This window comes from Poecilia mexicana, unplaced genomic scaffold (assembly GCF_051168715.1).
Source record: "Poecilia mexicana isolate PSO_F unplaced genomic scaffold, ASM5116871v1 scaffold_9, whole genome shotgun sequence".
NCBI lineage: Eukaryota > Metazoa > Chordata > Actinopteri > Cyprinodontiformes > Poeciliidae > Poecilia > Poecilia mexicana.
The window spans coordinates 6032266-6047220 of NW_028263378.1; the positions used below are offsets into that span (position 1 = coordinate 6032266).

Consider the following 14955-nt stretch of genomic DNA (forward strand, 5'->3'; position numbering starts at 1 on the left):
ACCTAAATTATTGGAAGAATTGTGATCAGACATAAAACTATGAGCATCGCACTAATAGTCTAGTAAGAGAAGACAATAACGCTGCAGTATGTAGCTTTTCAAAAATATGTTTTTATATATTTGATCAAGCTGTCAACATGTCATGGCAGTATAATACGAGAAAGATAATCTGTAAATAGATCTGCCTGCAGACAGACTGGGACCGCCTCTGATGTCAAATCATGTCATGTTTTGTATGTATGATCCTTTTTATTCAACTATTTACAAAGTGTTTTGATATAAAAACCTTAATTTGTAAGGAGGAGGGTACTGACAACTAATTTACAAGTTCACCTTTCAAAGCATTCAAACACTGTACAGATCAAGTAGCCTAACAAGAAGCACAAATTAAAAACAGGATGTTGCAACAGGATTTCTTTAAATTTGCCGTTTGCTTCCAAACAATGTCATACACACAAATTTGTATGACATTTTCCAAAGTATCTACGACTCTACTTTGCTGATTCACAGTTTCATCAGAATTTTTCTTAACTTCCTGCTGCAGAGGAATTACCTTTCTCACCTAGGAAAAGACGTTCCCAAAACTAGATGTCTTAACTCCATACATCCAATGACTGGCTTAAATACACAGGATAATGATTAGCACTTTATTTTATAGGATTTAAATAGGCCTATAGTCCTTTTTTTTCAAATTTTCAGATTGGTGCTTTTTAGAAGTTTTCATTGAAAAAAGCATCGACGATGGTAGCTGACAAAGGACGGATCAGAGAAAAAGAGGGTTTGAAAAGTGCTGCCTTTGTCTTTGCTGTTGCTTCTCAGAGACAGAGATGTTTCTCTGCTGATGGGTTTCTGTTTTGTAGAATGAAACTGACAAGGTTACAAGGAGTAGAGCTGATGTGTCAGTGAGAGAAAATAAAACACACACCTGCACATTTAATATTATCACACTCTGGCTGTGTTTTTTAATGCCTCATCATTGGGTTAACAAGGATAAGCAGTTTAAGGAAAGTCTGCAGAATAAAGGAAACCTAGGCCTAACTTTCAAAAGACCTGTACCGACATGAGGTCACTGCATCATGGAAATGTCGATGACACAAATAGTGCACTATATCAATGAGGAAAATTTTATATAGTGTTTTGCAAATTTATTAAAAATAGAGAACCAAAAAATCACATAGATAAGTTTATATCAGTGAAGTCTAAAACTGAGCTGTTTCCACTGATCATGAGATGTTTTCATAACTTAAATGGAGTTCACCTGTGATGAATTCAGTTACCTGGACTTGATTTGGAAAGGTACACCTATGTTTTTTTATACATATATAAAATGGCAGAAGGAAAAAAAGAAGAAAAACAAGCTTTATTCAATTTTTACCCACAACTAGAAACAGATTAATTAGAAACTTTTTAAAGCTGCCTTGGAAACTTGTCTATTAAATATGTTCATAATACTTCCCTTATGCTAAACTTTAAGTCATATAATAAAACAATTTTTGTTGTTTAAGTTTAGAACATTTCCAAAATATTTTTTCTTTCCAGCTTTTTTGGCGCAGGTGTGGAGCTGCAGCTTTCTTACAAACTTGAAGTTAATTTAGAAATAAACCAGTTTAGGACAAGTTTAGGATTGTTAGGCATATATTTGACTTTTTAAAGAATTCAGTGTCTTGAACACAATTTCTGTATAATAAAAGTTTCTGTGTTCTAGAATTTCACCTCGGGTAGTTAGATTTTTTTCCACGGTTTTCAAAGTTTTAATCTTCCCGCTAAAAGATGCTGAAGCACAAAACATTGGTGTTGTGCAACAAATTTAGCTAAAAGACATAAAATAATTATTTGTCCTTCAGGAGATTTATGCAGAGCACTTTGTTTGCAGCTTGTTTATAAGAAAGTGTAAACCTTTCTAAAATACAACATCAGAAGATGGTAGATTTTTAAAATGTGGTGGAGCAGGTGTTTGCATGTGCTTTTCAGAAATAGCACCTGCAAACATGGTGCTATTTCTTCAGGGTCAAACAGGAGTGTCAGTGAAAGTAAGAAACTTCAAACCTTATTACCCAAAGGCAGAACTTTTAATAACATGAACTACCATCATCAGCTTTATTAAAGGCACAAATGGGTCCATAGAAAGATAATTTAAGAAAATTTAAAAAGAAAGAAGAATACAACACATTAAATTACATTTCATGTGCTTATAGTTTGTATTAAACTCATTGTAGCTTCTTAAACTCTTAAATTGCCCCTGTATCGACAAATCAAATCAAATCAAATCCAATTGTTTGGCAAACCAAACATGTCAATATGTGGACGACTTGTACTTAAATGGATGGTTATGATAATGGATTCCCTTGTATTGGTTTATTAGCAGTTTAAATTAAATATACTGATGTATGTGACAAAAGTGGAGAAGTTCAAGGCGTACACAGATGTTATTTTCAAAGGTCAACATATTTGACAAGCAGAAAAATTGCTCAGTTTGTAAGTTTTCATACTCAGTTTTATTGTAAGAATATTATTGTGAGGCAGTCTCCAATTTTTTTTAATGAATATTAGATTACGGGGAAGAAAATGTAATATAATTTGAAACATTTTTATCTCTTCAGCTCTTAAGTATCACATTTATTACATAATCTCTGGACATTTTCAGTAAAGCTTTCGTTATGTTTCACAAAACAGAAAGTTTAACTTTAGAAAGAACATTCTATTGTGATATTGAAGATTATTGTAATGTAGATATGACTCGTTTATTAGAAGGCATATTTCTAAGAAATCCGGGATGCTTCATTATGAAATAATCTTTTCTCTTAAAAATCAGTACCATAACATTAAACACTTCAACAGGAGCTCAACAATATTATTAAACCAGTAAAATGAATAAATACAACACAAAGAAATAACATTTAAGAAACCTGAAGTTAAAAGATTTTCCGATATTTAATATCAAACAGTATTGCAACTATAGAGCTTTGTTCTTCAGACTTTGAGTAGAAGGGGAAGAAGCTAAATAATACACAATACTCACCAACTTGAGCCGAAGCTCAAAAAGTAAAAGCTCTTTCTGGATAATGGCTCTCACTGTGGTTACACACGGCTTTGAAACCCTTTCCTGACTCACAGACTTTTTATTTAAAAACACAGATTCAGGTTCGTTGGGATAGCTTTAGTGACATCATCTTCTTCTCATTAAAAATGTGTTTGATCATCTGAAACTCAACCAAAGACGCACAGAGAGCATCTGTCTGGGGAAATACTTCTTTCATGGTACTGTACATGTATTTAAGTTCAATCTGGGAAAAAACAAAAAACAAAAACATTCTTCATACATGAAAAGGAGCTTTTGGCATATTTGCGAGTTAGCAAAGGACCCAAGCGCAGAGTCAGAATGTGGCAGAGTTTAATAATACATAACAAGGAGACTTACAGGGAATCTCAAAGGAAAAGCTGGACATGGATCATGGAGGAGTAATGAGAGGAAGTAGCAATGAACTAAGACAGCCAGCGAGCTGAAATTCAGAGGAAAGGGAGGAAATGACATTGGAAACAGGTGAGCTAATCAGTAGAATGTGGAGCAGCTGGGGATGTAAGTGAAACAGGGAGACTGAGCAAAAGAGCATAAAGGCAAAACTAAACTAGGCAAATGAAACTAAGAGTGGGATTCACTGACACCAATTTAAGAGGATAAATCAAGATACACAGAGAGCATAATACAAGAAATAAGTAAGAACTCAACCTGGAAAAAAATACTGTGGCAACAGCTTTCTACTATAATGAACACAGACAAATGAACAAGATATGGTCTGATATTTCAAAGATAAAAAAGCACAAATTAAAACCAAAACACCAAAGGATCATAATCAGTTCTATAAAAACCATGTAACTCTAACCCTACAAAACCACAGCAGGTAAATCAATGGACTCTATAATATGAAATAATTTGGATTTTTTTCCCCTCTAGGCAGAAGATTCCTCTGTTCTATTAAGTATAGCAGATTTAGCAGTGATGAAATATTCATCTGCGCTGTAGCGTTAATGCACATTTAAACTACCAGCAGAAGTGAATTGCCCTTCCATTCCCTCCTCACCAACATAATCAGATGCAAATTGAAAACATCCTGCTGTCGATATCAGTTCTGAGTTTCAATATTCCCTGATTCCCAGTGTGATCTTACGTTCTCTGCTGGCTGCGAAGGTAGAGGCAGCACAAGTGGCTCAAGAATGAGGTTTGAATGTCATGCCCCAAAATTAATCTGAATTTGTAACTCGGCAAATATTCTGTCTTTCAAAGGTATGTTTGGTTACACTGGGCTGAACGGTATGAGCAGCCAGGTAGTAGAAATGGCGTCAAGTAATAAAAAATCAATACCAAGGAGAAGAAGTAAGAACGATTGAATAATGATATCCTAGAGGGTATTTTATTTTCAGTGCTTATGGAAACAGGGTACAGTTTTACTAAGACTGCAGAGATTGGTCTAGTGATGTGTAGATATTGTAATATGTTTGTTTGGTTTCTCGGTGTTGTTTTTCCTCTTACAGATGTCTGAGGTGTTGATTTGTGTTTGCTCTATGCTTCTTTCTCCCCTCAGAAGCTCTCTTTAGGATATGACATACAGCTCTAATCTTTTTCTGAATTTTTATTAATCATAAAAGCTGAATGTTCAATATAAATCTGTCTTAATGTTCATGAATGAATGAGTCAGCCTATCAGGTTTAAGTCTCCTTGAAGGGATCCTTCCGTTATTTTTATATGAAGCTGGATTTATTTCATTGTAACTATGAAAACCAGGACTTCATTTCCATGTTTTAATCCTTTAACAATTACGGTGTGTGTTTGTAACTTGCTGTCACACTTTATGAATGGATGCAAGCGACAATAGGGTTAGCCCTTCTTGTGTTACCATCTGGGATTAAGAAGACAGGAGCATTTCCAGCCGCCTTGGCAGCTGTGGCGAGCCACCATGAAGGATTACTGAAACAAGCCATGAGGATGTCCCTGTGATGTCTTGGATATTGCTTCTCACCGGTGCTTAGCGCAGCCTCTACGGTCACATTTTGTGATTACCTCTGAGCTGTATCCAGACATAATTAACCTGATGAGAGGCTCAGTAAAGCCCAGCTGATTTTGAGCTGGGCTCGTATGTTGGGAAACGGACAGAAAGTATTAACAAAGCCTCAGCAAAAACTTGCAGATGCTCAAAAAGGACCAACAATTAATATATATATATATATTTTTTTTTTTTAATTGAAGTTTGTGAGTTATATCTATCCATGAAGGTGATTCATCATTCTTCAAAGAGAAGCAATTTGATTGGGGCAGATGAAGTGAGCTGATGCTAAAGATGTGACTGGAGTGTCTCTGGTTTCTTTTCTTTTTCCTCTTCCATCAGAAGATGGATAATCCTCTCCTGCTTCAAAAAGAAATGATATTGGATGTAGAGGAAGCTGAATGGGTGAATACGAAGTCGTCTCTGGAGTGTAGGATGAAAGCAGGATGAAGGAGGGCACAGAGCACATCGCTTTCTGAATAAAAATCACAATAGGAATATCCAATTTCTTTCCATAATCTCTTATTTTGTCTTCGTATAATATTGGCTTCAACTCGGAACTAAATTAAAATCCTTAATTCTTTAAATAAGTCAATTATGAGGTGAACAAGTTTCATTTTTCCCAGTTACATCCAGATCTGCCCCTTGTCTCTCTGCTTTCTAAGTATTTTTACCATAAAAAGTCTGGCTACTCCAGATCCAGTACTCTCATTTTTTCTCACCAGAGGGGGTCCATCCACTGTCACATCTCCACCAAGTTTCCTCAGATTTCTTTTTTCTCATTTCCTCCCCAACTCTTTAAATCCCTGTGGATTATGGAAGTGAATGTTTCTCTAAGCTTTCCTCCACTTCCAGGCTAAAGAAGTTAATACATGTTCCCTGTAAAGCTCACCCTCTTTGACCTTGTCAGTACACAATTTGTGTTAAACACTTCATTTGGTTGTGAAAGACTTTAGTGCTTCACATAGCTTACCGTCTCACAGTGTTAAGTGTAGATGCATTGCACTGAATTGATAAATCAATATAAATCTTATGCTACATTTAAAATAAAGTGTAATGCTTTGTCAAATTGTTTGGTCGATGTGATATTACTTTTAGTTTTGTTTTCATTACTGATTTTCCACATTGTTTTGTAATGTAACTCCATAATCTGTCAATCTGTTCCAGTTGGTTTGATTTTTGTGCTCCTCCCTCATGCCCCTATTATACCTATTAGTTAACTTGTATTTCTATCAATACTCTTTGAATCTGTCTTCCCAGCTTTTACTCCTGGTTACATTTTGTGCCATGTCAGCTGTGAAATTTTGCCAGATCAGCAACCTTAGTTTCTTAAAATCTGTTGGGTCCTTCATCCTTCTGTCTCTTACCAGTGGGCAACCTAAAACTATGCCCGCCAATAATTTGGTTAAATAAAAATCCCTTATCTTTACTCATCACACAATTACAAATCCAACATTAGACTGTAAAATTGTTTCTTTTTTTATTTATAGCTGGTTCTATTCAAAAAATAACATTCAAAATTATTTCCAATCAGCTTCGTTTTCCTGCATGCATAAAAAAACTCACCTGAAATACTTTGTGAGTCCTGTTTGACCTCATCTCATTACTAGATCTGCAGCTGTTGCCCAGCTGTATCCTTCCCCCTGGCCTGCTGACACATTTCTGACGAAATTTCTCTGAGCTGCTGCCAGTTTTGCTCCCCCTTCTACCTTCTCTATCATTTAATCAGACTCTTTCCTCTTGCTGTGGGGTTGATTATTACATCACTAATGTCTCCTGCCTTCTCAAGAAAGCATTTCAAACTGCTTTGGGTTAAACCTGTCACTGGTTTATTTCTAAATTAACTTCAAGTTTGTAAGAAAGCTGCAGCTCCACACCTGCGCCAAAGAAGCTGGAAAGAAAAAAAAATATTTGGGAAAATAAAATAAAATTCAGCTTCCAACAAACTCATTCCACTCAAATCTAATTGCTGAAGGGATCAGAGGTTTCCTTATTTATTCAAATAAGGGTGCTTGTGATTAGCACAGGAAGCTTCTTTGTTCCTAGCCTGACTGCAGCACATTTAAATGTGCCTTTTTATTTTCAACTGAAATGTACCAAAATCACCACATATATAAATAATAACCTTAACATCTCATAGTAAATGCACTTTATAATAGAATGGTGTCAACTGTGGACACATCTGTGAGCTCAGGACAGACGACAGAAAAATTGACAAAAGAATGTACACATCTCACTGTAGGTGAATGAGTAAAATAAAACAATGAAAAAGAACCAGAGAAAATGCAGTTGGTACTTGTTGCCTTGCAGCAAAAGGGTTCTGGGATTGAATCCCACTCTGATGTCTTATGTTCTCACTATACATATGTGGGCGTTCTCCAGGTATTCTAGCTTTGAAAACATGGTTGTTGGGTCAATTGCTAACTCTAGAATGAGTCTGTGTCTGAATGTTTATTTCGGTGCATAGTTGTTTGTCACCCTGTCCTCTCCACCAATGATCACTAATCATAGGCACTAGGCTGCCTACAACTTTGCAAGGACAAATATGTTTATGACAACAACAAATTTGTTTTCATGAAGTTGAATGTACTGTGCAAGCAAACATTCTGTTTTTGGGGCATAAAGAAAATCATATGTAGTTGTTTTAACTACAACTACATTTGGCAAAAAATATGAAAACATTTCCGGACATGCAAAAATTATAAAACAAAATAATTCCACATTTTCTGGAAAGAGAGAGAGTGAAGACCTTTCTAGGAGATATGTTGTTCCTTAAAGAGCTTTAAAACTTCCCTGTTTGAACAACATTTATGGACATATTAAGCTGACATTGCATGTGTATGAATCTATAGAAGTTAATACAAACAAAATATTTCTTTATTTTTTAAAGTAACCAGAATTGCCATCACTGTGTTGTCCGCAAGCAGAAAATTAACCTGTGCACTACAAAATCATAATCAACAACAACAAAAAGAAACATAGTCAGTTATATCATGTTTCCATTATTCACATAGTTGCTTCATTTCTTTATCTCCCTGCACACAGTTCAGCTAGATGGTCCATTACCAAAATCGGTCTCTTACTTTCTAAAGGTCACGCAAATGAAATTCAAATTAGATACTGACACCAGGATATAGCTTTTGGGAATTTGAATTGGTTTCTTCTTAAACGGGAAATAAACATGTTTGAACTTTGTCAGATTTCATGGCTTATAAAATTGGAACATAAAGAAAACAATCTTTTCCATCTCATTTCTTTATGTGACTAAACCTTTTAGAGTAAAGCACTTATGAATAAAGTATACGGTTTCAGCTTTGTTTTCACTGTTTTTCCTCTCAATTTCATCCTGTGAACGGTCCAACAACCACTGCAGCTTGTTGTTCCCTGAATGTGAAGTAGCACAGAAAAAAGCCTGTTATTTCACAAAAACTGTGCATCTCAAATAACCGACATGTTGAATATTAGTGCACCACTCTCTACTTTATTTCTGCCCTGAATTAAAATACTGAGGCACCAGTTGCTGCTGGATCAGCTTATTGTAAAACCAGCGAAACACATGCAACCTTCTGTCTTCAAATGAGAGGATAAAACTCACCATGATGACAAGATATTCAATTGATTTCCTTGTATGCTCAACCTGGAGTTATTAATCATCTAATAATACATTATGTTCAGCTGTAGACAGGGCTAACCTTTCTTGCTCTGCCAGAGGCTTTCCTGATCCGAACATGTGCTGCATGATAATCCGTCCTCACTGGACTTTGCAGCACCGTCAGACGTCACCATCCTCTTTTGATCTCTGACTGCCACTCTGTGGTCGTAAATATTTAACACCGCTTCCATCATTTCCCACACCAGCTACAATACATTTTTATGCCTGCATCTCGTGTATCAACATTTAAGGTTAAGATGTAGGTGTAACCGAAATCTCCCCACTCTAGGACAAAAATGAATTTCTAAAACAGTCAAGGTCACATTTATTGGACTTCTGCCGAATATGTGTGAAAAGTATCAAAATAAATACATGTTTTAATTTAGGAAAAAGAAAAGAAAAACACATTTTACATTGTTAAGTTTGAACTTGACTACAGTTACTCAGTTACAAAACAAGATCAGGTTAATTTGCCATGTTTAGAAAAATTAACCTTTAGTTTCAGTAGATTTCAAATTAGTGAAAAAAAAAAATCACAAGACGACAGGGGAAACAGGATGTTCTCAATTACTGAGTACAATTTTTAAGATGCCTTGATCAACTTCAGTTCAAATAAAAAAATTTCCTGTTACTCAAACATTTCTACAATAAAAGATCTGCCAATAAATATGGCACAACTGTAGAAAAAGCACTTTTGTTTAGAAAAGCCAGAGCAAGTTGCTTTGAACTCTTGTCTAAGGAGCAAGACAAAAATTAGATCTGCCTTGGCAAAAAATCAGGTTCTGGCAAATGTTCATCCTGTGTCATTCATCAAGATTAAAGAAAAAAAAACAACAACCTTTGTCTGATGACAAAGGTTTTTTGTCATCAGAGCCTTGTTGTTTGATCATATTTCCCATTTCACCTTAAAAGCCAAATCAGGTTTTGACAGTTTGACATCATTTCAGCCTTTGTCATTTTCACTGGTGCTGAAACTATATTTACCATCTATTTAAGCACACCTGTTATTTTACATCTTATGGATCATATTGTATATTGCAGTAGCTTAAAAATACTGCAGAACAACCCATTCATAATAATCCTAACAATCTGTGGGATACAATAAAAACAAGTCAATTGCTAAGTATGCTAACTCTGAAATTGTCATTTGTTATCAAACTCATTTTGTGGGCAAGTACGCTACCATTGTAAAAAAAAAAAAATACACATAGAGGATGTTTTTCTAAAACCAGAGTCATGTAAGAAAGACTGTTGCCTGTCTTTAATGGGTGGGTGAAACTGGAAGCACACTGCGGTTATAGGGAAGCCCGTAGATGGGGCTCATCTCTGCATGCCGCATGCTCTCCACCTTGCCAAGCTGCCGCAGGTGGAAGAGAAGGGTGAGCTTTCGGGTCATCGTCCTCAGCGCCAAGAAGGAAGCCAGGATTTGGGCGAGCAGGAAAATAAGATAGATGGAGTGGACGGCTCTCTCCAGAGGCAGGATGATAACGCCTTCATCTGTGATGAAGAACAGCAGCACGGGCAGCTGGAACGTGAAAGACAGGAGCCAGAAGGCTGCCAGGGCTGGCACCTGATGACAGGGAGGAAAGAGACAGAGTCTGGTGCATGAGAGTGAAAGACTGAGCAGTGAGATATGAAGTGCCTCCGTTACATCCCTGAGAAAAGCCACTGATAAATCAATATCTTCAGAAGTCCAGTTAGCAACTTCTTACAAGCCATGTTGAGAACACAAAACCATGTAGACAGTCTTCATCTCAAATTTAGAGATTAAGATTTGGATTAAAAGGGGAATGAAGAGTTTTGCAGGGAACAATACATGTTGAGACATACTGTCGCATGATAACTTTTCTTGTGGTTCAGAATGGATGTGTCTCTGAGTTACCTTTTCTTTAAGGTTGCCAATGTAGCCCAAGTAGAGTCGGATCACTTCAATCACTGTGACAAGAACCAACCCAGTAATGAGCAGAGCCTGGTAGTATCCAGGAAGATGGTAATACTGCAAACAGAGAATATTTTAGTTTACAAGAACACGATATATTAAAATGTGTCTCTGTATCTTCTGAGTGGTCCCCTTTTTTGTTTTATATGCATACAAAATAAGTATTATTTTCCCTGGGCCAAAGTCTTAAACTTTTGCTTCTTATTATATTACATACAAAACTCAAGAGCAAAGCATTTACAAATAGCAAGTAAGCCTATTTTTATTGTTTTAACTACATACTTTAGTATTTTCTTGGTAGAGCGGTTTGTAACCTCTGGGACAATATGTTGCTCTTTCATCCACATATCACTCTTAATAACTTCACATTTCATAATTTAATAAATCTTGTTTACACGACATGCTTTTTTGAACATAATATTTTAAAAATAAATCTTTACAACAATGTTTTTTTTTATAAAGGATATTTAACTACCAAATAAACAAATAGTATTATGAAGACTCTAGAAACTGAAATTTAAAAGGTTAATAAAGTTTATTGTGGCTTAAGGACAATTTTATTGAGTAAAGGTGAGGACTAGAGTCACAACATGAAAATACTTTTTTAGGGGAAACCACTAGGTGGTGCCACAATTAAAGCCATCCATCCATCCATCCATCCATCCATCCATCCATCCATCCATCCATCCATCCATCCATCCATCCATCCATCCATGCTATTTATACATTTATAAATTAAAAACAATTTCTTTACTTGTTTCCATTTAATGCAGTTATTTCTGTCTAAAATTTGTTTTGAGAAATGATTAAGATCTATAGTGATTTTCCGAATACTTACTTTCACTTCCAACATGAACACAGCAGAAAACCACCAACAAGGAAAGTAAAACAGGTTGAAGTACAAGAGCATTTGAAGAGGAAGGTGAGAAACCAACTCGTTGACCACTGAAAAAGAAAATTCAGGGAATTTTAGATATTTTTACAGCAACATTAAAATAAGTGAGGTTTGTAGGGAATTGCATGTGGAATAATCTGTTTGCAATCCAAACCCAAAGAGGAGTAATGTGTAAGTTTTGCATCGTAAAAATATCCAAATCTCATGTAACTACAAGAAATTTTAAAACATGTAAAGGTGAATTTTTATATGTTTAGTTTTGAGTGAATTTAGTTAACTGAAAATACAGTTATAAAATACAGAAAATACAAAAAAATACAAGAATGTGTTTTTGCTACACATGGCATTTGTCACAATGAGTTCTATTAAATCTACTTTAATCTCTCACAAGAACATTAAACTGTACATTCATATAATTTATGCAGGTAACTTTATTGGCTACGCTATTCATGAGTGCATAAAGAAGTTTAACCTCAAGTTTATGAGCTGAAACAACACGAGTGGCTGATGCATGCTATGCTACATGCTATGCTACATGCTCATATGCATATGGTGATTCAAATAAAGAAACAGTGTATTTGTTGACTTTTAATAATCTGAAAGCCATTATCTAGCTAGAGATAATGATACCCTTAATATAATACATCTCTTCAGTAACATGTTTTGTCAGACCATAAATTATTTTAAAGAACATTTGATTCTTCTACAGTTTAAATATTGGATAAAAATACCTCAACTTGTTTAGATTTCATCAACAGAACTGCTACCTATTCAAATTGCACCGAGCTGCTCTTGGATTTTTTTGTGCACATTCAAGATATGAACTGCTCTAGTCATCCTGCATTTTATCCAATAGAAACTCCTAAACTTGGTAGTTGAAGAGTGGTGTTTGTAAAAGAGCAGAGTAGTGTTTGTAATTTAAAAACAGGAATTATAAACGGTATTCATTTGCCAGACTAACGTAAAAAGCATTGGTGCTGAGTGTTGAACGAACCAGATGCATCCTCCTGCTCCCTGCTGAAGTCACTGTCCACTGTCCTGTTGTTTGTGAACACGGAGCCTCCCATGTAGGCAAGGCCCATCTGCAGGTTCTCCGGTACAGGCGAGTAAAACACAGGCATGGCGGCTCAAACTGTTGGTCATGGCAGAACTAACAACCCAAACACTTTAATTGTGGCGTCTGCGTCTGGGTCTGCAGCTAATTCCTGTTGTCCTCAATACTATAAATGCACAGTAGAGGCTGTAATGGCTACACAGAGACAGACAGTCCAATGCTACCGCTAATCAGATTATCAAGAGGGAGGCGGGCTGAGGATTAGTCTAAAACATTGGCATTATACTTTGTCTGTTAGTGGGTATTTTTCATGAGTAAATCTGTTTATATGCTTTGGGAATAAATTGCTATTTGAGTACCACTGAGTTCACATAGGGACAACAGCGACAACACTGGCAATTTACGCTGTTTTGTTCCTGGCAATTTGGTACAATGAACAGATAAAAATGGAATCAAGATATTTGTGTTTTTGTAATTTTTATTTATGTGTGTAAACAAACAGTAAGCCTCAAGTGTGCCTAACACTCTTCACACTGCGTCCAGCCAGCGAGTCCTCAGAATGGGGCCTGGCTGTAACAGTGTTGCCTTTTAGCCCCACTCATCATTAATGCAGCTGGGTTGCAGATGCAAAGTTTGGCCACATGGGGTCATCACAGCTCGTCCCTTGGTGCGTGCAGGGGGAAGTTCTGGAACTCCTCTGGCACTTTTTCCCCTTTCTGGGACCTCTTATAGAAACCAAGGGACTCCAACAGGCTGCTGATCTCATCTGCCTTCATGTTCTTCACAGGGACAGTCTGATGTTTCAGGAAACAGAGAGAAGAAACAAAAGCAAAGACATATCAGCTTCACACAGCTAAGGGTTCAGTTGGAACTCTGTCGGTTAAATACTGGAAATCATATTGAAACACATTCATGTTTTGACAGAAATTAGTAGGTAAAAAACAGTAAAAGGTTTCTTTATTCATAAATCAAAGTGGAGGATCTTTATTAGCAGTCATTGGGTGAGAGCCAGGGTGTAGCCTGCACAGATCGCCAGGCCGTCACACAGCAGTGGACTGTGAGAGGAAACCAAAGAACCCAGACAGAACCCACACATGCACAGGTGGAATATGCAAACTCCAGTCAGAAACCCCCTCACCCCAGGATTTAGTCAGGGACCTCCAAGATGTGCCTCTGAAATGCAAATCTTACCTTTACAACCTCATCCTTTTCATTGTAAAATATCAGACGGGGCTTCTTCTCCTCTGATGAGTCATACTCTAAGTTATGGCTGTATGGCAAAAAACAGATCAGGGAAAACAACAGGTAGGCAACACATCTATCTGTTTCAGTTGACTCAGGCTGACAAGACTTGGAGCACAATACTTTTGGAAAGCTCACATATCTGGGACAGGACTTAGCCAACAGCTTGAAGCCATGTCTCAGCAAGAAAATGTAGGAATGTGACAGAAGCAGAAGGATACTATAAAGCCGATCGCTCCATGAGGAAGTGATGGAGCTCAGGCATTTTCTTTATGGCTCATCCAACCACACTGGGTGCCTGCAAAATTGACAACAGACAGTTGTTCAAACTGGTGTGTGTGTGTGTGTGTGTGTGTATGTGTGTGTATTTCATTGTGTGAACATTGCTCTTTAATCTCAACTGGAAACAACCTGCAGCTCATTCTTTGTTGTACTTATCCTTCTTTTTTTTCTTTAATGCAGAGATCATTGTTTTAATTTAACACATTCTCAGCAAGAAGTTTTGCAAAAACTTTTGTTGAAACTTTTTGTTGAAAAATAAACCTAGGTGATTTTTCAAAGTGATCTGTGTGTGTTCTATTCTTTTTAGTCCCACTCACCATCAGTTTAGCTCTGGCTATATCAAGCCGCTCCTCAGCTGCCGTCTTGTTGCTGCTCCCTAATGCTCCAGCAGCAAGTCCCAAAGTGAGTGCCAACAAGGCCCACATGCTAAAGATCAGCTTGTGTCTCTAAATCCTTCTGCTCAGGTTTAACAAGCAACGTGTAACTTTTGAATTCTGCTGGCCAGGTTTTCAGAATGGATGAGTCCATCAGAAACTCATATGGGGTAGTTCAGCTCACCTGAGTTGAACTGTTTTTGTTCTTCCAGTTTTGCTGATATAAATTTACCCATAAATGGAGAACACAATAGTAAATGTAGCCACCTGGTTCACATAGATGTAGTCGTATCGCCAAAGTCTTGGTTATCAGAAGAATCTGTCTGTTTTGATTTATTTAGCCTCCCTGGTTTAAGGAATAGTCTCCTCCACATCAGCAGGATTGCAGAAAATCCACAGAACATATGTACTGTTATCACTTTTTCCCATACGGTACACGCTCCAGAAGATGTGGCCCCTGAGAGCCAGCCAGATGCTC

General features: G+C 36.7%; 2 protein-coding genes across 2 annotated transcripts; both read right to left on the reverse strand.

The window, feature by feature from the left end:
• Positions 1-8988: 8988 nt before the first annotated feature.
• On the reverse strand, positions 8989-12733 carry LOC106917037 (transmembrane protein 17A). The gene is made up of 4 exons (XM_014985697.2): positions 12520-12733; positions 11469-11575; positions 10574-10687; positions 8989-10261 (listed from the first exon to the last, which is right to left on the reverse strand). Exons 1-4 carry the CDS (start codon positions 12644-12646, stop codon positions 9953-9955), a joined length of 657 nt encoding a protein of 218 aa, XP_014841183.2. The 5' UTR covers positions 12647-12733; the 3' UTR covers positions 8989-9952.
• A 306-nt stretch (positions 12734-13039) lies between these two features.
• On the reverse strand, positions 13040-14589 carry selenoe (selenoprotein e). The gene is made up of 4 exons (XM_014985698.2): positions 14421-14589; positions 14043-14119; positions 13771-13849; positions 13040-13373 (listed from the first exon to the last, which is right to left on the reverse strand). The coding sequence occupies exons 1-4, from the start codon at positions 14526-14528 to the stop codon at positions 13230-13232; spliced, it is 408 nt and encodes a 135-aa protein (XP_014841184.1). The 5' UTR covers positions 14529-14589; the 3' UTR covers positions 13040-13229.
• Positions 14590-14955: the final 366 nt, after the last annotated feature.